At 40.4% G+C, this 23,862-nt stretch overlaps 1 protein-coding gene across 5 annotated transcripts in view; it reads left to right on the forward strand.

Moving 5' to 3' along the window:
* Positions 1–22,616, forward strand: part of Amot (angiomotin) — a 76,643-nt gene extending 54,027 nt beyond the window's left edge. For all 5 annotated transcript variants that reach the window (XM_013504541.1, XM_005404628.2, XM_013504539.1 and 2 more), the window contains 6 exons: positions 5,147–5,296; positions 6,266–6,456; positions 15,490–15,612; positions 16,288–16,520; positions 17,575–18,294; positions 18,922–22,616. In XM_013504541.1, the coding sequence (XP_013359995.1) occupies positions 5,147–5,296; positions 6,266–6,456; positions 15,490–15,612; positions 16,288–16,520; positions 17,575–18,294; positions 18,922–19,019 (1,515 nt within the window). In that variant the 3' untranslated portion in view covers positions 19,020–22,616. The remainder of the gene's footprint in view (positions 1–5,146; positions 5,297–6,265; positions 6,457–15,489; positions 15,613–16,287; positions 16,521–17,574; positions 18,295–18,921) is intronic.
* The last annotated feature ends 1,246 nt before the right edge of the window (positions 22,617–23,862 follow it).

Consider the following 23,862-nt stretch of genomic DNA (forward strand, 5'->3'; position numbering starts at 1 on the left):
TTTCACGTTTAAAATCTGGGCTACTTCACTTCCATGAACACTGAAGACATAGCAAAGGAAATATTCAAGGATCTTGTGAGAGTATACATCTTATGATCTCTCTCTTTATATATATATATATATATATATATATATATATATATATATATATATATATATATATATATATATATATACATGCAAACTAAAGCAATGCTTTTTTTTTTTTACTTCCAAGAATATACCTGTATGGAATTCCAGGAACCTACTTAGCTTCCATAGATATTGGTCAGTGTTGAAAGTAAGAAGGGATGTCCTAGAATCACAAAAGGTTTAGGAGTTTGCAGATCTTTGGAGGGCATCTTAGATTATGGCTAGCCCAGTGGTTTTCATTTTAACCTATTAAAACCTCAGGGAGCAAGCATTCCTAAGAGAGTGTTATGTCCATAGGCAGGGAGGGGTGAGACACCCAAGTTCATTTTGGAACCTTAAATAATTTAATCATATCAACACATGATTTATGAAAAGATTATACAGAGCCAAGATAGGAGGCCCATTCTCTAGAGAAGACAGACACCACACAAAAAGAGTGAGTGTAAACACACACACATGTGTACTCACACATATTTACCACATATACAAAGCCGTGGCAACCTTTTTTTTTTCAAATGAAGTTTTATGTAGAACCCTAATGCATCAAATACTACACAATAGAGGATTCATTGATCACAACCCACTCACCATAGTGGCCACTTAAACACCTACTCCACAAAATACCAGGCCTCTGGAACACAATTTGAAAACCTTTCCACGGGTTAGCAAACTTTTTTCCTGTAAAGGACCCGATGAGATAGTTTTGAATTTTATGAGCTATGTAGTTTCTGTTGCAGGTGCAGCTACGCAACTGTGCTAATGCAGCCACCATCAGCATGCTGACCATTTTGGCTTGTTGCCTCCTGACAGCCCTTTCCCCCATTCTTTTTTTGTTTTTTGAATAAATGAAGACTCTAAGCCTGAGAACAGAGAAGCAAGTTACCACTAACAGTGAAGCTAGGCCTGGAACCCCAGTCTCCTGATTTCCATCTTGTTTCTTTACCTTTCACTGCATTATCTAATGAAAATTTTGGGTGTGTGTGTGTGTGTGTGTGTGTGTGTGTGTGTGAGGGAGAGAGAGAGAGAGAGGGAGAGAGAGAGAGAGAGAGAAACAGAAAAACAATCTGAGTACTTTTTGTATCGGGAGCTCTACTAAGCACTTCATGTTTTATCTCATTTGATCCTTATAGAGGTACAGTACGTTATCATTATCTCCATGTTCCTGATGCATGAGTAAATGCAAGCTCGGGGGAGAAACTGAAAAAGGAGCTCTGATAGATTAAAGTAACTTTGCCTTGGGTTGTGTAGCTAGTGAGTTGGAAAGCCAGGGTTTGGACTTGGGCAATCAGAAGCTAGAACTGATGACTAAACATCTTACTGTACGGCCTTTCTCTTTATAAAAGAAGGAAACACTAACATTTCTGATGGCACTGGGAGGAGAACTTGGGCTGTGCCAGTTACTGATCTAATACTTGAAATCTCAGTACCAGAGATAAATTGGTAAAGGAGAGGGAGAGAAGAAAAAGGATTCATCATGATGAAGGTAAAAGGTGAAGAATAAAATGCAGGATAACAGTAGTATTAAACCAGATTGATATTTTTCCCTTTCTATGTGTATGTGAAGCCTAGAAAAAAAATCTGCAACCTAGAAGATGGCTGGCTTTCTTGACTGCGCCTATAATATCTTGTATTGGTTGCATCCAAGAGTGTCCTTTCGTGTACTAACTTTAGATCTAGGGATGAAGCATTTACTAGATAATTGTGGTGCTTGTGGGTGAGCTATACTCTTTTTGTGGTTAAAGGAGGTAGAATAATTATTGCTACGCTGGTCATGGCACCATAGGGAAAATCATCCCAGTGGGAAACTGTAATAGAATTTTCTTGGCCCGCTTTGTGGAATTTAACTAACCTGCATGCCTGTCTTCAGCCAATTCTGAGAACTTCCTGGGCCTTTTTGCCTTCCGAGAAGTTGGCCTAGTGATTTCTCTTGCTAAGGAGTATTTTTGCTAAAATATTTACATGTCCTTTTGCAAAACAGGCAGTGGGGGTTGGAGAAATACACCTGGCCTTGGACTGCATATTTTTAAGTATTCTAAGCATACATCTCAGTACTTTACCGTCCAGGCAAGAACTGCATGCTAAGTTTAATTGCCTTTAAGTATAACTGCTGTAAGCCTTTGTAATTATAGTTAACATTCTCTGCATTAACATTGCACTGCTCCTGCAGGCTTTCCAGAGTGATTCATGAATAAATGCATTCAACTTTAAATAGCTCATGAGGATTATAGAACCCCAAAGGTGAAGGATGGAGAATATTTCCTACTCTCCAATTGTTCAAAGCTTAGCAAAATGGAAAGGCAGAGACATCCATGACCCTTAAGTTTTGGTTGCCCTAGTTAGTATTGTTAACCAATAGTCACATACCCCAGGGAAGAAAGATTTAAGCTCATTGAGAGAAAGCATGTGATGATTTTTTGTTTGTTACATTTCCTTGGAAAAAATCTATTGGATAAAAACATCTAGTCCTAGAGTTTGCCTCAACTGGTTTATAAGGCTAGAAACCAGGTCAAGAGTGAAATGAAATGAAATGAAATGGCAAGTAGAAATTTTTTTTTTTAAGTTTGTATTTTCCAGTTACCTAGCCAAAACATGCCACAGGCCTGGTGGGAAAATATAAGATAGGTTTCCTTCTACCTGGATAAAGTTTAGCAAGATTTTTTGGGAATAGGGGCAATTCTAAGACAAGAAACATTTCCCTACCTGTACATGCCAGTGCCATCTCACTGGAAGTTCTAGAAAGCAGTGATTTGGACTCACTGTCATGATGGAGTTACCTGTTTTCTGCAATGGCAGAGTCACGCTGATCCTGTTGGCTTGGCCCCAGCTAAATGGGTGTGGCCGACTGTGCTAACGTAGGTAACTTCTTACAGTAACTTCTTACAGCGCAGTTGTCTGTCTAGGTAGCTCAAAGTCTTGGGATTTATTGAAAAGTCAGAGCTGAATTCCAGAATTTCTCCTAAACCAGTGCATCAGTAATAGTTTCAGTTTTAATCTAACAGTGGTAGTATCCCTAGCCTTTGCTTCTGTGGGGATTACATATATATATTTTTTATTTTAAAGATAAAAGGAGGGAAACATTAACAGACATACAACATTTTACAACATATCACAAGCACAGTACAGACAATACAGAGTTACAAACAAAGTGGTAGGGAATTAACAATGGTTGTATTACATATTGATATCTTCAAAGTGGCTTCTCATGAAAACAGATAGAGACATGCAATACTGGTCAACCAAAGACTCATTGACAGTTTCTTTCAGCATAGAAATAGAAGACAGAAGAACAACCATGTTAACTGTCATGTATATACATACATACAAAATTTCTCCTTCTTTCCCTTCTCTTTTCCCACATCCCAGTTGCCCTTTACTCTTCAGCAGTTTCCTATCACTTCACAGTGTCTATCATACCTCCGAGTTTGAATTAACTCTTTCAAGATTTACACTAGTGAAACAATGCGGTGCTTGCACATGTATGTTTGATTTATTTCACTTATGAGTATGGTCTCTAGTTGTGACCATTTAAATATAAAGGTCTCAAGTTTATCTTTCTTTATAGCTGAGTAATATTCCATTATATAAAAGTACCACAATTTTCTTATCCAATCCTCGGTGGATGGACATTTGGGTTGCTTCCACAGTTTAGCAATTACAAATTGTGCTGCTATGAACATAGGTGCACATATATCACTGTGATATGATGTTTTTAGATCTTCTGGGAAAATACCCAGCAGGGGGATAGCTGGGTTGAATGGGACCTCCAAACCTAGTTTTCAGAGGAATCTCCAAACTGATTTCCACAGTGGTTTCACCAGTCTGCATTCTCTGTGGGGATTATAATGACACGTATGCCCCACTTGGAAGAATTTCTGCTTTAGAAAGAGTTTACAGGTTGATTTCTTAGCTCTGAGAGGGCCCTCACTCTGAGAATCAGAATCTATTCTTTTGCTAATAAGGTGGGAAGATTGCCTTTTCCCCTGTCTTCTTGGGTATTGAGGATATGTGTATCTTCTTTAAAGAGCTCTGAGAGCCTCTTCATTCCTTCATTCCTGTGGAACCAAGATTTGGCTTTGTAAGTTATATGGTTACAAATAACTCACATTCTTATTCCTAACCTGCTTTCACTTTTTGCTTTGGGATAAGGCTCATAGGCTTGCAAAGAGGAAAAATCATGTTGAACTCACTGAATCTTACATGTAATTGTTTCATTTGAGACTATAGGGATCTTTGAAGGTCCCAGAATAGAGTTGGGAGACAGTAGTCCAAAGTCATGGACTTGGGCTTGTGAGATACAAACCACACACAGCATGTGACCTTTTAGTTAAAAACAAGTGGGTCAGTTCCTGGTACTGGAGAAAAAACAAACAAAAAAAACCAAACAAACAAAAAAAACAAGTGGGTCAGTGACCTGAACCATTGCATGGCAACTTCTGCTTTGAGAAGCAGAAGAAACTTTCCAGGTGGGCAATGATGGATTATATTGGGTAATTACCAGGATCAGACTTCAAATAGACAATTCTGGCCTCCTTGTACCTTCATCAGTTGCCTACTCTTTTTCTCCCAACTGGAAAGCAGACAGCTATACAAGAAAGGATGGGCTCCCTTTTCAGACAAAGTTAAATCTTTCTCCCTGGAAAGCCCCTTTCCCCTCTCTATAGCATTTTTGTACTATAACAACTAAAATAAGATATACTCCCCTGCCAAAAAAATACTCAAGTTTAGAGTGAAGAACAGAGGTGAAGACATCTATAAGGGGAAATCTGAAAAGCTTGCTCTCTAAAACACCATTCTGAACAGGGTAGACTTAGGGAAGACACAGAGTTTGGGCAGGACAAAGAGATTAAAGAGGGGTTGGTTCTTAATTCCTTTCTCTCTTCACATTCTGTGTATGAGAAATACAAGGCAACATAGGACAGGATGGTTTCTAAACACAAGGCTAGATCGGGGTGTGTGTAAGTGACTGTGTTGCTTTCTTTCTTTCCATCTGCAAATCTCCCAACTGGGTTTCTAGTTGAAAAAGAAGCAGGTGTACGTAGATAAGGTGGAGAAGATGCAGCAGGCCCTTGTACAGCTGCAGGCGGCATGTGAGAAACGGGAGCAGCTAGAGCATCGTCTCCGGACAAGACTGGAGAGGGAGCTGGAGTCTCTCAGAATCCAGCAGGTATGGAGAAATTAAAGGGAGGCAGGGAAAAGAAGGGCAGTGAGGAAGGGAAAGGGAAGGAGGGAAGGAGAGAGGGAGGGAGGATGATTCCTGGATACTCATTTTTCACTTTGTATTTGGCATGGACAGAAAACAAATGTATGTTCATCCTTACACTTTTTGCCCTATCTCATTTTATGCCAGACTGCTTTTCCCATTGTAAATACAAAGACTACTGTTTTAGGTTTCTATCCCACCCAAACCATTAATGCTTATGATCTTCACTTTTTATTTTCATAGGATTCAAAACTGTAGGTCATATAAGAAATAAAGCAGCTATACAAATAGACTCTTAGACATTTTAAAATTGTATCTGTTTGTAGTGCTGGAGATTGAATCCAGGGCTTACCGCATGTTAGGCTAGTACTCTGCCACTGGGCTGTATCCTCAGCAACATTTTAGAATTGGAAATCATCTTTAGAAAACATGTGACTCTACCTCTTCTCAGGAAGAGAGAAATATGAAGACTCAGGAAAGGTTGTGTGACTCACTAAAGAGCATACAAGTTAGGAACTGAATTCTAGATTTTTAAACTTCCCATTTCACAGATGCAATCGTTTTTATCCCATTGATCCATTTTCTGAGCAACATGGCAATTTGGTGTGGCAAGCTCTTTATCTGACAAAGGGAATCTCATACTCAATTCTAGTCCTGTGGCTTTAGGACGAGACCTACATTTCTTCGTTTCTTTCTGAATCAGAAGCCAAACTAGGAGGTGAGGGTGCAGCTCCAGGGTAGAGCACTTGCCTACCATGCCTGGGGCCCCGGATTTGAATCCAAGTACTGCCAAAAAAAAGGAGTCCAACCTGATATACCTTGGGCAATGCTCCCTTATTACCTTCCTATAAAATCAGGGCCCTTTAAATTGGGCTCAGACAATGATGGTGATTCTCTCATTAAACTCAGAGGTCTTTGTATCTCCCTCAACAGCGCCAGGGGAGCGCTCAACCCACCAACATTTCAGAGTACAATGCTGCTGCACTGATGGAGCTCCTGAGAGAAAAGGAAGAGAGGATTCTGGCCCTGGAAGCTGACATGACAAAGTGGGAGCAGAAGTATTTGGAAGAGAATGTGATGAGACATTTTGCTCTGGATGCCGCTGCAACTGTGGCTGCTCAGAGGTAAGTAGCTGGCTGGGAAAGCGGGAGTGGGGAGTACAGACAATGGAAATGATTCATACATTTTCCAACATTTCATTTTCTTTAATGTGTTTTCTGAAGTTTACGAGTAAACATGGTTTCCTTATTTACTTATTAGTACATATTCACGGTACGTGCAGTTTGCAATCATCTTGGGGAGTAGGTACATGTACCTAATACAACTTGTTTTTTTAATACCCTTTCCTTTCCCTCCCCCAGTCCCTCCTCCTTTAATTCCCCTTTCCCCATTTCTTTTCTTGTTGATATTATTCATCCTACCACATGTTTATGGCACATGGTGTTTACATTCACCAAGGATATTAGGCTCCTGCACATGGCATAACTTTATGCCACTTATTTCGTTTTCCGCTTTCTCTTACTCCTTGCCCTTGGTTTCTTGGGACCCTTCCCATTCGCAAGACATGCATCCCCTTGTCTCCTGTCCATCTTTTATTATTCATCTACTTATGTGGGAATGGAATGGCTGTGGGAACAGATGGTCAAGGGCTTGAAAATTCAACTTGCTTATGGACTTGCTGGAATCTCAGCTGAACCTGCTTTGGTAGCCACAGTAATTGCAAATGGGCTGAATATTTGCACACCTCCTTCTCCAGAGCTGCAAATTCTTTTGGCATCATGTGCATATTGTTTATCCTGAGGACTAGAGTGAAAGCCCCTCCAAAGAAATGCCACTCAGAAACTCAGTTTCACTCAGGCATGTCTGCTGCCATGTGATAGCTCTGGCTCATGTCAAAAGGTGTGTTGAACATGAGTCCATCCCTGCCCTTTGAGAAGATCTATATTTGAAGGCCATATTCTCTGTGTGCCTGAGCTCATCACATGTAAGCAGCCTCATTCCATCTGGTACAAGAGAGAAAGTGGTGGGAAGATTTTCTTATTTTTTTGTTTCTTATTTGTCCCTCTTTATATATTATAAAAGTTAATGGTTGGCCTTTGGAAGAAACAGTTGCTTTTCCCCTGTTTGTCTCACTGTTCATAACCATCAGAAAGGAATAAAGAAACAACCAAAAACAAGCAGGCAATGACTTGGGTTGTGGTGATAACAGACAAAATGTTGGCCTTGGTTGGTTGTCAAAGGTAGGCTAGTGGCATATTGCACGCAGATAGGTTTCTATCCAGAAAGTTATTAAAAATCAATGTTATTTTTAACATTATGCCAAACAGGGTAAGCCAGTGGAGCCTAGAAGTGCTCACTAGACTTTGGTTCGGGTATGTGTTTGGAGGAGGCAGTGGATACATTTAATTTTAACCCTAATGCCATATCAGATCTGAAGTTTGGTGCTTAAGAGCGGGGCCGGTATCCAGCTATTGTGGTGCACTCTTGTAATCTCAGCTACTCAGGAGGCTGAGACAGGATGATCACAAGTTTGAGCCCAACGTGGGCAACTTGGTAACTTAGTGAGACCCTGTCTCAAGAAAACCGAAAGGGCTGCAGATGTAGTCTAAGTGGCAGAGTGTTCTTGGGTCCAATTCCCTGTACTGGCAAAAAAATGAGCTGGACTGGAGCTTTAGAAACTCATTCTTGATTCTCTAGGAAGACACCGGACATTGTTTTCATGTGATCAGCCTGTCTCTACATAGCTCCTCTCTCTTTACTAGATTGCAACTGCTTGTGGCTTGATGTTAAGATCTTTGTAGGGTGAAGCTTGATGGCTCTGTTTCCCGAGAAAGGCCTGTTCAGTACATGCCAGCGTGGGACTAGAGAGCACAGAAAGCCCAGCTGTACCGGAAAATGGTCACAAGGTTTATAGGCAGGTTCCAATCAGAATGAAGTGTCATTTTACCTGCTGGCTGTTACCAAGGAAACACTTGTGCCCAGCACTTGTTCAGAGGTTATTCCTGAAACCCTAAGGTGAATACACTGTTATTATTGGGAAAAGCAAAGTAAGAAGCTTAGAAAGATACAACCCAGGCAGAAGCCTAAGAAAAGTACAGCTCCATGAATGTGCAGTGTGGGCAAATATTAGAAAGCAGGGGTTGGCAGTGCTAACTTATTTTTTTGAGTTTCCCCCTCTTTGTTATTGATATATGTCCGTAATACATAATACATTCTTGGTGAGGAATTGGTGCTATACCTACCACAGCTTGATCCTTTCTACTTCTCTTAGTCTCTCCCGTCCCCCTTTCTTATTCCCTTCCCATCTTCACGAAATCTACCTTATTGTTTCCTACTATCCATCTTTTATTTTGTTCATTATAGAACTTGGGTTTCACATATAAGCCATGGGACATTTAACCTTCTGTGTCTGGTTTATTTCACTTAGCATTGTGATAGACTCCAGGTCAAAATGCAAGAAAGCTAGGGAAGGGCTTGCCACTCAGTAGAGTCTTACATAAAGAAACTATTCTTTCCTTCTTTCCATGGGTGTAGCACTCATGCTATTTAGGTGCTCTCCTCTTGCACAGGCTCAGGAAGTTTACAAAGTGAAGACCCTGGCTCCCTGCTGAGTCGCAAGTTAACACAATGAACAACATCCTAGAGTGATAAGGGCATGTCCTCTACCCCAGGATGTGGGATGCTGACTTACTTAATTAGGCTTCTAGACTTCTCAAGTTGACGCAGTGTATCAACCATTACAAACACTGAGAATACTCTGTGTATACCAGGTCCCTGGCTTGGCAGATCCTCATACCCAGCCCCACCTGTGGCTCACCTCCGGTAACTATAGGAACTCTCCCTCTGGAAAAGGTTAATTCCATTGTCATGATCTCAGCCCCGTCTTCCTGCCATTCTCAGCATTCCCCAGCTAGAATCAGGAGGCTGCAGGTGCCCTGGCACCTCAAGCTTCACTGCACTTCTGCTGTTGACTGCGATCCTTTGTGTGTCCTCTCTGTGAGCAACCATACTCTCTCGGTGCCTGTTCTGGTAATGTCAACACTGGTTGAACTGACTTGACAGTATTTATGAGGAGAAAAAAGTGACATGGAGAACCCACACAATGAACGCAGCTACATGAATGCGTCAGTATTTAGCGATTTTAACTGACTTATTTCATCTTGGATACTTTAAGAACAATTATTCCTCCCTTCCTTCCTTCATATATAAAGCTTTGAGATTTAGGGGAACCTTGTTTCATATGGATATCCAGAATCTGTTTGCTCCCATAAGGTAAATTTAATTGACAATGAATTCCCTTAAATAGCCAAGTAAATTTTTTTTGTTTAATCACTGTTTTCAGCAAAATATTCATGCTTATTATTTAATATGATAAAACCATAGCCGGGTCTAATTTAGTAGGGGCACTTCCTAGTAATTCCACAGGCAAATGTTCCAGATATGGACTGTGCACCTTTTTTGTATGCTATTGATCCACCCCACAGAAGAGACTGAGAGATAGGATTCTCATTCTTATAAAATGGGAGAATTGGACTAGGTGGTTCTTCATCCCCTTCCATTCTAGGATTGTACTATATTTCCAAAGATAGTAAGTACCTCTTTTGCTTTGCCATGGTGTTTGGTTCACTTTTCTCTTTTCTTTCTTTATAAGATCACAGATTTGGGAGATAGTATTCAGAAAAGGTAACTTTAGAATCTATAGGATCTTCTACTTTTCTTTCCAACTTCTATTTCCATCCCTTTTCCTTTGGTTACTTTCTTCCTCCTCCTGACTGTAAATGTAAGTATTAACCCAGGTTCTGCCTTTTGTCCCTTTTTGGGGGTAAAATCTTTAATTTTCTTTTCTTTCAAAATAATTGTAAGTGCCTATGCTATTGGTTGCAGATAGTACTAAAAATTTATGTAAGGAAGAACGTAAGTAAAAAAAGAGAAAGCAGTAAAAGAGGGAAATGATTTTGAAGTATATAACTTATATTCCTAGATTTGGTGGTACATTTTAATGGCCTGCTTGATTTCTTTGTATTCTGCTGGTGTCTGAAACTTAATATATTCCAGACCTACTAATAGCTCACAGGTAAATGACAGTTTTCTCTATTAGGACATCTTTCTCGAGTGATATCAGTATTACTTGTAAAGGACAAAGTAAGTTTTTTCAATTCAAGCACAGTATTAGTTACACTTTTAAAAAGTCCTCTTTTAAGTGTACAGTTTGATTAATGTTGATAATTGAATATAACATTGTAGCTACCAGTGCAGTCAAGGTAGAAAACACATTCTAAAGTGTCCTTATGTTCCTTGAACTTGATCCCTTCCTCTCTAGGAAGTGACTGATATGATTTATGCCACAAAGTTGTGTTTTTCCTAGAATGTCATATGAAAGGGCTCATATTGTGCTTACCCTTTTTATTTGACTTCTTGCACTCAGCATAATGACTTTGAGCTCCACCCAAGCTGAATGGTTGTATTAATAGTTTATTCCTTTTTATTACTTAGTAGTGCACCTACTCACCTGATGATGGATGTTTGGGTTGTTTCCAGTTTAGGGTCATTGTTAATAATAAAACACAGATTTTAGCATAAGGAAAGACAAATTTCTTGAGTGAGAAGGCATATAAGGTGGCCTGTTTATACCCCTTTATGTGCCTGGATTCCCTGGAGCACCTCTTGTCAAAGGGAAAGCTGTTGACCTAATGATTTCAGAAAGCTGTTGGGCTAATGATTTCAGGCAGGATTGGGGTGTGAAGAGTTAGGTTTGACCATAGAGGATTTAAGAATGGGCATTTCATTGAAATGCAGCGTACTGACATTGCCTTCATCCGGAGGTGCACCTAGGTATCAGATGCACCAACTCTATGATATTGGTCAGTTATATGCTTAGAACTTGATGAAAAGTTAAGCGGGGGCGGGGCAATGAGGGAAAAAGACAGAAGAAGTAACCAGTAAATCTGTAAATCAGGGAATTTTCGCTTATTTCAGATGTGTATTTGGTACTTAAATTATTTCCTTTGTTTAAAGGGATGATGGGAAGTTTCTCAAAGATGTAGTGCTTAATATACAAGGTGCTCTTAGCACTTTACACTTATTATTTATCTTCACAATAATTTGAGGTATTGCAAAGGTGAACACTGAGCATGGAGGAGTTCAGTAATTTGCCCAAGATCATACATGACTACTAAAAGGCACAAGAACCAGGATTTAAATCTCCATTTTTGTCAACTTAGTTGGTATACTCTGCTGCCTGTAAAACATGGTGGGCCTCAAGGATGACAAAATAGGGATAATTAGCTGTTCAGTAAGATGTTATTTGAGGCTCACTTCGAAATCTTATAAATAATGAGATAACATTGTCTACATTACAGCTCCATGTTGCTGTGTCCCTCGAGAGTCTCCTCTAGATGCTTAATGTATATCATTACCAAGTAAGAATCTCTGTTCAATCACAGGAGACCCAATTTGGCAATGCAGATTTTGAGTTTCAGCTTACAAACAGTGAATTTAACTTGGAAGAGCAGCAAAAGGATCACAGGATAACACACCCAGTTAACCATGTAGTTTATGATTTTGCATTTACTGAGTCAATTCAATTTGTTACCTTTCTCTGAACTTAAGTGTTTCATTTCTATTTTGGCCGAAGTAAATCTGGGATAGGACAAAATAAAGAAAAGGAGCAAGGTGTTAGAAGTGCATATGTTACACGTGGCTGTGTGTTCCTTCCTTGTTGGCATCTCTCGGTTCCGTCCTCTGCTTTCTTCTCATTCTCCAATCTTAGTTATCTTATCCTCTGTTATAGCGTCTCTGTAATAAAAACAAGATAGTGATTGGGTATTAGTGATTCTAATGTCTCTAATATTAAATTTAGAAGCTCCAACAACTTGTTAGATATTGTCAAATGACTATTTTGAAGACACTTTCACTCCAGTGTACCTAAAACCAAAAACCATCACAGCACTTTCCAAACCTCATCTCCATCATTTCCTGTGACAGCAAATGCTATGCCATTTTCCTTAGCCATTTGAATTTGATATAATAAAGTTCCCATTCTTTCCTTCCTTTCCCTACCACTTGCACTGAATTAGTTCCCAAGTTTTATCAGTTGTACCTCTTACAGCCTGTTCCCACTTCACTAGTTCATGTATTCGTTATCTCTTGCTGGGATTGTTACAATCAGCTCCTCTACTGGTCTACCTGATTCCAGTGTCTCTCTCGTTTAAACACTCCATCCCACTGCAGCAAGAGATAGTCCTAAAGTACCAAAGCCCAGTGCAGATCATGTCACTCCCCTTAAAAAGTTCTACTGGGCGTGGTGGCACATGCCTATAATCTCAGCACTCAGGAGGCTGAGGCAGGAGGTTTATGGTGAGGCCAACCTGGACTACATAGTGAGTTCAAGGGCAGGTTGAGCTATGGAAAGACCCTGTCTCAAAAAAAAAAAAGAAAGAAAGAAAGAAAGAAGCATTCTAATAATTTTCTTTTTTTTTTGTTTGTTTTTTTTTTTTGTTTTGTTTTTTTTTCTGGTACCGGGAATTGAACTCATGACCTTGTGCTTGTCAGGCAGGAGCTGTGCCACTGAGCTAAATCCCCAGTCCCTTTTTTAATTTTTTTTTTTTTTGGTTTTTTTTTGTTTTTTATTTTTTTTTCTGGTACCGGGAATTGAACTCATGACCTTGTGCTTGTCAGGCAGGAGCTGTGCCACTGAGCTAAATCCCCAGTCCCAATTTTCAATGTCTTTTGGAATATAAGTCCGAACTCTTTCCTATGGTGGTTAATTATTTTGTCTTCCTTGTAAGCCTCCTTCAGTTGTGGACTGGTCTCACCACTCTGCCTCTCCTGGTAATCTGAAGCATAGTGCTTCCCTTGTAGTAGAGTTCATGTACTAAGTAAATAAAAGGATGCTGCCCATAGAAAAGATGAAATTAAATTTTAAATGGCCAATAGGTATTTTAACTAGCAGGTCATGGTGACCTAGAGAGGAATTTGAGTGCTATGCTTGGAATAACTTAATCTGAGAAAGGAAGGAGAGAGAAGATGACTGAGGGGCATTGAAGAAATTGTTTCCTTAAGAATTTGAGATGGGAGAAATGGCAAATTCGGGATATGCAGTTCAGAGTTTGCAGGCTGTTTTCAGACTGTAGCCAGTATCTCTCTTTTGATGCTCTGAAGGATAGTCTGAGGCTATTAGAAGTTGCTCCATCAAACACTGTGCTTGCTTGCTCCTAAGCCATTGGCTTAGTAACTCTAGTCTTCTAAAAGGAAGATTGATGCTGAAGGCTATCCTGGCAGCACTGTAGGAATTCATTGAGTGCCCCATATTCACAGACTCCATTCCTGAGGAGTTCACAGTGTCCATATCAATTAGCTGGCAGGGCTCTGTGTACCCAAAATGGGCTTTTATGCAAAGAAAGTGGCAGTAGGCCAGCACCAGTTCCCCCAGTGATAAACCGTACGTTCCAGACCCAGTAACCATAGACACCATGCACTTGTCAAGAGGCCTGGTTCTAAAGCCTCGGCCATTAGTTCACATTGGCACTCTGCAGTGCAGGAACCACTTCCAGGATTATACCGAGGGCTGGCATTCTTCTAAGCCGTCCTCTCATGAATAATATTGTCCCCTCTATGTGCCTCTTCCTTAATAATAAATGCCTTTGTTGCGTGCTTGTCCTGTGCCTGATGCTACTTGTTTCTACATGCACACATTTGGTTTTTTCTCCTCATGAAATGAAGATGGAATTAAGATTCACATTCTGCATAAGAGGAGATGGAGGCTTAGAGCAAGGTACTGACTTTTTGAGGTTAAAAAGCCTGTTAGTGAAAGAACCCTTGGAAACCAGGACTTGACCTGGTATTGTCAATAGTCAGAGCCTGCTTTCAAGCACCATGAAGTGTTTCCTCCTGGAGTATCCAAAAGGACTACAAACAAGTGAACTACACTAGACTAGGTATAGAATTCTTATGTGTTAAAAATATTTTGACAAATATTGACAAAATCTAGCAAATGACAAGGCCAATTGTATCCTTCCCCCTCTTTGCTCTTGTTATTTCTTCATCCCAGTAAATGGTTTCGGCCGTGCATATAAAGTACTAGTGTTTGGGAGAGCAGTGGTTTTCCAGAGGCTCAGCAAAATTTCCCCATCCTTCACGTCAGCTTTCCACCTGTTTGTTCCTTGCCCACTTCACTGCCATTGGCATTGGTCACAGTCTTGAAGCTGAGAGAACATGGTTATATTCTAGAGCAAAATGTGCCTGGAGTTCTCCAACAGCGTCTCATTCTCGTAGGAAGTACAGTGAAGCAGGGTCAGTTCGTTGTTCACAGTGTATTGTGTTATTTCCTGGAGACCTATGTAATTTCATCAATACTCTCCTTAATCTCAATACCTGTCTCTCCCTCTTTTCATCTCTGCCTGTCCCTTTCTATCTCTGTCTTTCCATTATGCACACACACATTTTTCCTTATTAATTGTATCTTTGAGCTAATAGCCTGGGACACTGTTTTATTTTTTTCTACCTGAGACACTTTCAGATGGGACATGGTGGCCTGTTATACAGTTGAGACTCTATCAAGAGAGTAATCACTTAGAGTAGTTAGCATAGATTCATTGATTGGTGCTAGAATATTTCTGATGTAGGTTGGATAAGGAATGGAGCGGCACTGGGTAGTGCCACTATTTTTCAGCTCACATGACCAACCTAATCTTAGCTGTTCACGTGTCTATTGTTTGTTTCATGTGCTCAGGTGTAGTTACTGATATCAGTTTGTCACAATAAACTACTTAGTAGCCCTCTGATTCTTTCAAAATCTATCTTTTCCCTCCATGACTGTCGTGAGAATAAAGTAAATATGTACGTATTCCTATTGCTTGGTCATGATCTAAAAATTCAAAGGACTATCTGCCAGAAAGTTTGAGGAAGATGTCTGTCCAGTTCTGCACATTCCATAGAGTCCTTTTATAGTCATATTCATGCCAATAACTCTTCTACACTGCAAGCTGAACCTTCCTATTTTGGAAGCTTTTACCAGTAAATCACCGAGAAACCAGCCATTCCTAACAAGATTGATTTCTGCCTATAGTCTTCTAGAAAAGCCTCCTTTGATTTAGGAGGGAGGATAGGATTAATTGATTTTGTTGTCTGCCCATCCTTATCACTGCTGTCCTCCCCAGGGATACAACAGTCATCAGCCACTCTCTGAACACAAGTTATGACACAGCTCTGGAAGCTCGCATCCAGAAAGAGGAGGAAGAAATCTTGATGGCCAACAAGCGTTGTCTGGACATGGAGGGCAGGTAAAATGTTGATCTGCATGCTGGTGGATCTGAAAAGATGGTATAGAGGCCAGATAGGCCAGTAGGAAAGGACCAGCATCTTTATGCTAAACTGGGGAACCAAATCACGCAGGCTTCCCCCACCACCTTCACTCCTGCCAGCCTGTTGGTGTTTGAGATATGTCAACCCTTACCTTGATCATTTCCATTGTAAAATTCCAAATAGAGTTGCTGTTCACTGGCCTTCCAACCTGCTTCTCATTTACCATCTGAACGAGCTGCACTGGTGACATTTTTACAGTGGTGCATTCTTTCTAGAACTATCTCTTAACTCTTTCTAGAATTGTCTCTTAACTCTTAAGTCTGATACGGTGAGTTTCTCATCCATTCACATTGGAAGGTGGGGCACCTGAAGCTCAGGATCGTTGGCTTACTACTTGAAGGTGGTGGAGCATTCAGAGGTTGCTTCCCTCATATACATCCTTTCTTTGTGCTAAGACTTTATTTTGACCTTGTAAGGTGAAAGCAGCATCTCCTGGATGCTCTGTTGTATCCATTTGGGTGGACAGAAGGACATTTTTAAAAACCTGTGGCAAAATTCATTGTCTTCAAGTCAAACCACTATGTAGTTGAAGAGTTCTACTGTCACAGAGATAGCATTAAACTTTCCATATGCTCTTTGCCTTTGGCTCCTAGGATCAAGACCCTCCATGCTCAGATCATTGAGAAGGATGCTATGATCAAAGTACTCCAGCAACGCTCCCGGAAGGAACCGAGTAAGACAGAACAGTTGTCGTCCATGCGGCCAGCGAAGTCTCTGATGTCCATTTCTAATGCCAGCTCAGGCTTGCTGTCTCACTCATCCACCCTGACTGGAGTGCCCATCATGGAAGAGAAGAGAGATGACAAGAGCTGGAAGGGGAGCCTAGGTAATTTGCAGCCAGGGGAAGATCATAGTGACTCATTTAAAGTGTCCCACCCAGCAAAGAAATGGGACAGTGGTCCAGATTCTAGAGAGAAAAATGTGCCAGATTAGGTTTTTGTCCTTCTGAGGGGCTAGCTTCATATCCAGGAGCTCTTCCGGCCTGTGAGGTCTCATGGTGAGAACATTGAGGCCAAAGCTCCAAAAAAACAAGAATCTCAAGTTCTATTTGGGCACAAAGGAAGATAAATTTTAAAAGCGATTTTCTCAGATTTGGCCTTTGCCATGTGGGACCTTTGTCCAAAGCCCATGTAAGCATTCATGCTATTCAAAATTTTAAAATTCCAGCATTAAGATAAGTGGAGCCTAGTGGCAAGGTTTTGCTACCAGACTATTATGATATTAGAACAGAGTGTACTCTTTTATTACATTCTTGTCCATTTTGTCCCCTTTAATCAAAACCTCAAGGAACACTGTAGATATTATGAGGCACATTTTTAGAGTCTGAGGAAGCATGCTATATATGTGTGTGTGTATATAATTTTATTTTAGCTCTTTTGTTATCTTTAATACCTTTCTTGGTAGTTTTAGTGTCCTTTTGTTAGAAAAAACATTTAGGGGAACAATGGACATGATTGGAAGGCCTGATTCCACAGTTATTAGCATACCCATGTGTCCACAGACTTCTTCACCCACTCGTAATCCTCAGTAACTCTCTGGTAATGTTTGGTGGTGTTTATAGCTGGAAGCAAATAGAAAAATTCTGACAATCCAGTGGAGCTCACCCATCATTGAAAAAATAAAACAGATACTGAGGACACTTAAAGCTTTAATATGTACTTCTGGGATTTGAATAATGAGGACCAGAAGGGATCTTTCAAGTTTCAAAGCAACTTTTAGCATGGTGGGAAGTACATGATTCTTGGTTCAGTGGAGACAAAAGTAAAGAATTGAGAGCCATTCAAATTACTCCTGAACTTCTACAAGGGATAATAGCCACTCAGGTGTCTAGATTGGAATCACTTATTGGTTTCTGCCCTTTTTTCCTCCTTCATTTGTAGGTATTCTCCTGGGTGGAGACTACCGTGTAGAGTCTGTGTCATCCACTCCTTCGCCTGTGCCTCCCTCGACTCCCCTGCTCTCAGCTCACTCCAAGACAGGCAGCCGAGACTGCAGCACTCAAACTGAACGTGGAACGGAACCCAACAAAACAGCAGCTGTTGCTCCCCTCTCTGTTCCTGCTCCAGTTGCTGCCGCCGCCACTGCTGCCCCCATCACTGTCACTGCTGCCACCAACACTGCCAGTGCAGCTACCAACACCATCACTGTGGTAGCTGCTGCTCCAGTTGCTGTTACTCCAGCTGCTGCCGCTGCTGTTGCTGCTGCTCCATCTCCAGCAACTGTTGCTGCTATTGCTGCTGCTGTTTCTCCAGCTGCTGCTGCTCAGATTCCAGCTTCTGCATCTGCTGCTGTTGCTCCTGCTCCTGCTGCTGCTGCTGCTGCTGCTATTCAGGTTGCTCCAGCTGCTCCGACTCCAGTTCTAGCTCCAGCTCCGATTCCAGTTCCGGCAGTGGCTCAGGCTTCCGTTCAGGCTCAAACTCAGGCACCAACTCCAGCTCCAGCTGCACCTCCTACTCCAGCTCCAGTTGTAACTCCTACTCCAACTCTAGCTGCAGCTCCAGCTTTGGCTCAGGTTGAGGCTCTTGCAACTCCAGCAACAAGTGGTTCTGGAACATACCATTTGTCTGTACCAAGTTTGACCTGCAATCCAGACAGCACAGGTAATAATTATTTTCTGTAGAAGGCAGCTTTGGGTTCTGCCCACAAATACAGATTTGTTTGCTGGACTATCATAGCCCATGCCCTGTAATCCTAGCTACTCAAGAGGTCAAGGCCACAGGATTGTAAATTTGATGTCAGCCTGGCCAACTTGGTGAGACCCTGCCTCAAAATAAAAATGTCTGGGGTTGTAACTCAGTAGTTGAGTGTCCTGAGAATCAATTCCCAGTACCAGGGGGAGAAAAAAGAAAGAAAGAAAGAAGGAAAGAAAGAGAGAAAGAGAGAAAGAGAGAAAGAAAGAAAAGAAAGAAAAGAAAGAAAGAAAGAAAAAGAAAAAAACAGATTTGTTAGTGCCTACCATTTAGATAAAATTATTCATTTGGACTGAGTTTTTCATGTTCCAAAGGGATTTGTCAAAGAGAGGAGTCTATAAATGACTTCTTTTTATTCACTGAGATAGAAACAGGTACGAGAGACTGTTCTTCCAGTAAAGCAATGCAGGGTGGGGAAGAGGGTAGCAGGCAAGTCTCACTTGCCATTGGATTCATGAGAGTTCTAACACTGTGTTTGAAGAAAGATGGGTTTTTACCTTGTCCTTAAGTATTTTTTAACCCCTCATTTTCTTTCAGATGGCCCTGTTTTGCACTGCAGTACTCTGGAAAGAAAAACTGCTATCCACATCCTGGGACAAGAGCCTGATGCAGAGATGGTAGAATATCTCATCTAAATGGCCCAGTCAAGAGCTGCAGTTTATCAGCAAGAATGCTTTTAATGATGTTCCCCTTTTGTTTGTTCTTATTTTGAGAGTGATGACAAGGGTTGGGGGAGGGGATGTTTTTTAAAGGGATTTTTATTGGGACAATATAATACTTAAGTAATACCATATGAACTCCAGTCTATTCTGGTATACATAGAGAATACCTCTAAAAGATAGATTAATCAGAATGTGCTCTGAAGTTTATTGTTGGGATTTATACAAATATTGGGACAATTAACAAGTAGATATGCGTTGATATTTTCAATGGGCTTAAATTTATTTCAATTTTTCTATTGAGATCATTTTTATTGAAGAGCACAGTATGTGTGGAATACAGTGTGTAACATGTAGTTTGGAAGTGGGGAGCCGGAGAGAGATTAAGTGTGTGTTCTCTGTGTCTAGTTACTATCTAGGCAGCAGCCACAGAAAGCTCTCACCATGGGCTCATGCAAGCAAATAGTTTAAGAGCTGTGTAAGCTGGAGAAAAGGTAGAGAGTATTGGGATATGGAAGGGTGCTGGAGCTAATTTTCCCTCCCAGCGGCCAGCTACCCACATCCCAATAGACTGCGTTTGTCTTCATTTCAGTGGTGCTTTGGAAGTGGATTCTTTTGGTTCCCTCTTGGAGGTTCATACATTCATATATGTACTCTGGAGTAATTTATGCAGTTGGATAATTAATATATTGCTTTCAGATGCTAAGAAAGTAAATTAACTGAGTGATGCATAACTTCCTCTGTCTTGGAGAGTTAGACATCGTAGGCCTTGTTCGAAAGTTGCATGAGCGGCCACATGCAGACTTCTGTAGTTGGGTGTAGCCATGAGCACAGCTCACTTACCTTTCCTGAGCTCAGTCAGCTTAGTGTTTATTCCTTCTATGATGTACATTCACAGGCTGCATCACCAGTCTCCAATGGCCAGTAATTTGCAAAGCAAGGAAGCATTTTTGCTGACAGGTTGAATGCTTTGAATTTCTGGTGACTACTTTAAAATAACGCCTCTGATTTAATTTTCTCCAATTCTTAGGGTGTCTTAAAAGGCATATGTGACTGCACCCCCAAGAGAGTAGCATCAGAAGTCCAAAGTACTGTGCTGCAGTCAAGGGAGTGGTTGATTGCAGCGGGCTCCTCAACTACCTCTTTTCATCACCAGTGATTCCACCTTGGGATCCCTTTGGGAAGCAGTGATAATATGCATGTGGGTAGGGACCAAAGGAAGCTGGGGCCATAAGACTTGCCATAGGGCTGCCTCCAAGGTGTCCCAGAGGGATGCAAATTGCCACAGGTCCTTGCCCTGTGTCACTTCTTTCCCCTTCATTTAATGATAAATACACATATAGTGTCATTAGCATCAATTTCCAAGTGTTTAGGGAGGGTGAAGGGAAGCGGGTTGTTAGGTAAGGGAGGGTTAGAGGTTTAGGGATGTGTTAGTTAGAAACCAGATTAATAGATGAGTAGCCTGATAGATTATGTCATGAGCCATAGTGGCAGGAAGGAATTTTAGCAATATAGTCCTATCTCCTAATTTTAGTAATGAGGAATCTGAGACTTGGAGAGGGTCAGTAGCTTTCTCAAGATCACACAGCATATGTGTTTATTCAGCCAATTATCATCCTTTTGGGGGGAACTCTTTTAGAGGTAAAAGAAGAGCCTGTTTTAAGAAAAGGCATCTTCATGGTCCAGGTTGCATGTACTTACAAAGTATCCCTGGCTTGAATAGTTTGTCCAGGGTTATGAATTCCTCTTTTGTCTCTATTGCAGTGCCTTGTACAAGGTTTTCCCTTTCCTTATCCCATTTCAACACTGAGTCATATGAAATATCCACCTAAGAAATCAACTTCACTTTCTCTCTCTGAGACTGGGTGCCTCGGGTCTTCTTACAGGGTTCCCCTGTGAATATAAGAATAGTGTATTTACCAATACTTTTTCGTAGTTTCTAATTATCTTCCAAAGGAATTATTTGGTGTTGGGGAGGGGGCAAGATGGAAAACAATGCAATTTTTAGCCAGTGTTTTCACACTTTCAATAATGAAGTGATCTTCAGTTGTCAAATGAATTCCAAGTAGAAACTCAGCATGCAGTTGTATTAATATTCATTCATATGACCTTTAGTCATAAGGAGAAAAAATTAAAAAAAAAAAACAGTAATCTTCAGGACGTTACTTTTTATCTGAGCAAATAAATAAAAATAAACCTTTCATTGCCAGACTTCATTGCCAGAATTTTTGCTGACTCTGAGTGCCATGATTGTAATCATATTCTGCAATGGGACAAATACACATTCCACACCATGTGACCTCCATCTCCTTAGGCTTTATGAATTTTATGGGAAGGAAGAAATACTTGCCTAAGTAGTATTTTGAACTCTCCAGAATTTTCTCTGCCCTTCCATACCAGTGGCAATTTGTCTCTGCTCAGTTTTCAGTCCTAGGTATTTTGCTAAATTAACATTTTGCAACTGAGACGATCATGCCAGTATATCCTATTGTACAGAAGATAGATTCCACCTTTTTAGAAAATCTTTAGTAAGTATTTCAAAAATTTAGGCTTATGGGGGAAATCTCAAGTCAGTCACCCTTATGCAACTGTGGATGTAATATTTGGGGGATCTTCCAGAACTCCCATCTATCTATGCATTTTCCTGGCACCTCAGGGCGGGAGGGTAACCTTGTTGTCTTAACCTGTACTGCCTGGTGGTCTATGGGGACCTTTTAGTTCAGTTGTACCCCAATGTCCCATGTATAGGAGAACTTAATTAGATTGACCTTTACTTGATATAAAACCCCTCTATTAATGTTTTGGAAGTAAAAGTAGCTTGAACTTTCTTTTAAAATCATGTATCTTGATTTTTGTCTTAATGAAGGATTTAATTTTAATGCTGCTTTTGAGCTTTAGGGTGATGGGACAGCAGGAATCTGAAATATTTGACATCATCTGCCATAAGAAACATAGCAAAGGACATGTCATGTTCTCTTTTTGTTATGCTGTTGGGTGGGTATAAGTTAGAAAATGAATAAGCTGATTGTACAAACTACTTTTAATGAAGAGCCTAAATACTGCAGCAGCTTAAAGTGTATACATATGCACTAACTTCATGTATGTTAGCCAAACCATCTTGTGTTATCTCAAATGCCCATTTACATATGGAATGTATTACTTGCAGTGTATGTCATTTTACTGAGTGTTTTCAAAGGAAGGTATCAGTTATGGGCTAATTGTCACCAATATCAGCCCATCAAGATCCTTGGAAATGTATCTTTCAAGTGTCATCTATCATCGGTAGGGCAAGTGTCAGGAGTGTTTATTCTGGTAGCAACGAAGGGTTACATGGAGCTATCAAACCTCCTTCTGGTGTTTCTTGTGATTAATGGCATGTGTGTGTAAAATGGATAGCTGGGGTGGGCAGATGGCTAGAGAAAAATTATCTGTAGTTTAAAATATACGTGGTCCCATAATGATTATGATCCCATTCTGTAATCAGCAGAGCTAGTTCCAATAAAGTTAAGCAGGTTTAAATCTATTTTGTGCCTATCTTTTCGCTGACAATAAACTTAACTATTTTAAAATGCAGTAGTGTGTGGAAAGTGCTTTTGTGTTTACCTTATAGAGGCTTTATTTGTGCCATATCAAAGAATACTTTCAATTCAGTGCTCAGTGAAATTGCCCTTCAAACGCAGCATGCTGTAGCATTTCCATTTACTTAAAGTATGCAATGTGATTATAGATTATATAATGTTAAGACAATCTTAACACAATGTTAAGGCCACATTGTGTAATCTGCATCTTTTTATATCCGGCTTCCAAGGAGTAAAACCATTGTCCCTCAAAGCAGAGAAATCATCCTTTGGTTAGCGTTTTGGAAGGCCCCTTTTGTGTCCTTGTTCTCATACCAACTCATCAGTTTTGGTTGAAGGAGCTTGTCATTAAAAGCAAATCAAAACTACAAACAAGTTGACTCTTCACTGAAGATGTTAAGGTCATCTTTATGCTGCATTTTGTGTGCATCCTGTTTGTCATGAGTTCCAAACTGGAGTAGTAAAACTTCCCAAGGACTTTGAAATAGTGTAACACATATTCCCAGGGTAATTGCCTTGATGGGTGTTGCAAAAGGGATGAGACAGGGGGTATAGTTCATTCAACTGTAAATTTGATTTTTTTTATGTTGGGCTTTATTCTCTCTATATTTATTATGAGTTATTTGAAAACTACGGAAAAATCTCACTTTTTTCGGGGGAACACAGAAGATGGTATAAAGTGAACCATATGTTCTTCCAAACCTTTGCAAAACATTCCTTTCAGAAATATCTTGTACCTTGTTCTTAATGAGCACTCACTCATGGGAAGAAAGAGCAAATGTCCTTTCAAAATGTGTGACACTGCCTTGTAGAAGCAGTCCTAGATATTACCCAGTATGGCGCTCTAATTACTTGATCTGGTATCTGCCTCTTTCTTTATTTCCATTCCTGTGGGCTTTCCCTACTGAGTTCAATGATCATCCACATAAGCTTACGCGAATTATGTATTTGTGGAAAAACACTCCTACTTCCCACCTCCTCCACCTCCATCTTCCTGTACAGGAAGGCTTTTACTGAAGGAAAAGAATGTAAACAGCTTCGTCTTAGAACACTTCGCACGTTGATATTTGAATGAAAAGCCATTGGTGACAAGACATTTTCCAAGAAGAAAAGTATGTTCTACAAAACTAAGCTTTAATATTATATCACAAATACTCATTCCTCAGATGTATGAACAGACCAAGATCACAGTGCCAGTTTTCCTCCCCGTGGTTTTTCATTTGCCAGTCACCTTTCCCAAT

Source organism: Chinchilla lanigera, unplaced genomic scaffold (assembly GCF_000276665.1).
Source record: "Chinchilla lanigera isolate Chin_1 unplaced genomic scaffold, ChiLan1.0 scaffold00089, whole genome shotgun sequence".
NCBI classification, from domain to species: domain Eukaryota; kingdom Metazoa; phylum Chordata; class Mammalia; order Rodentia; family Chinchillidae; genus Chinchilla; species Chinchilla lanigera.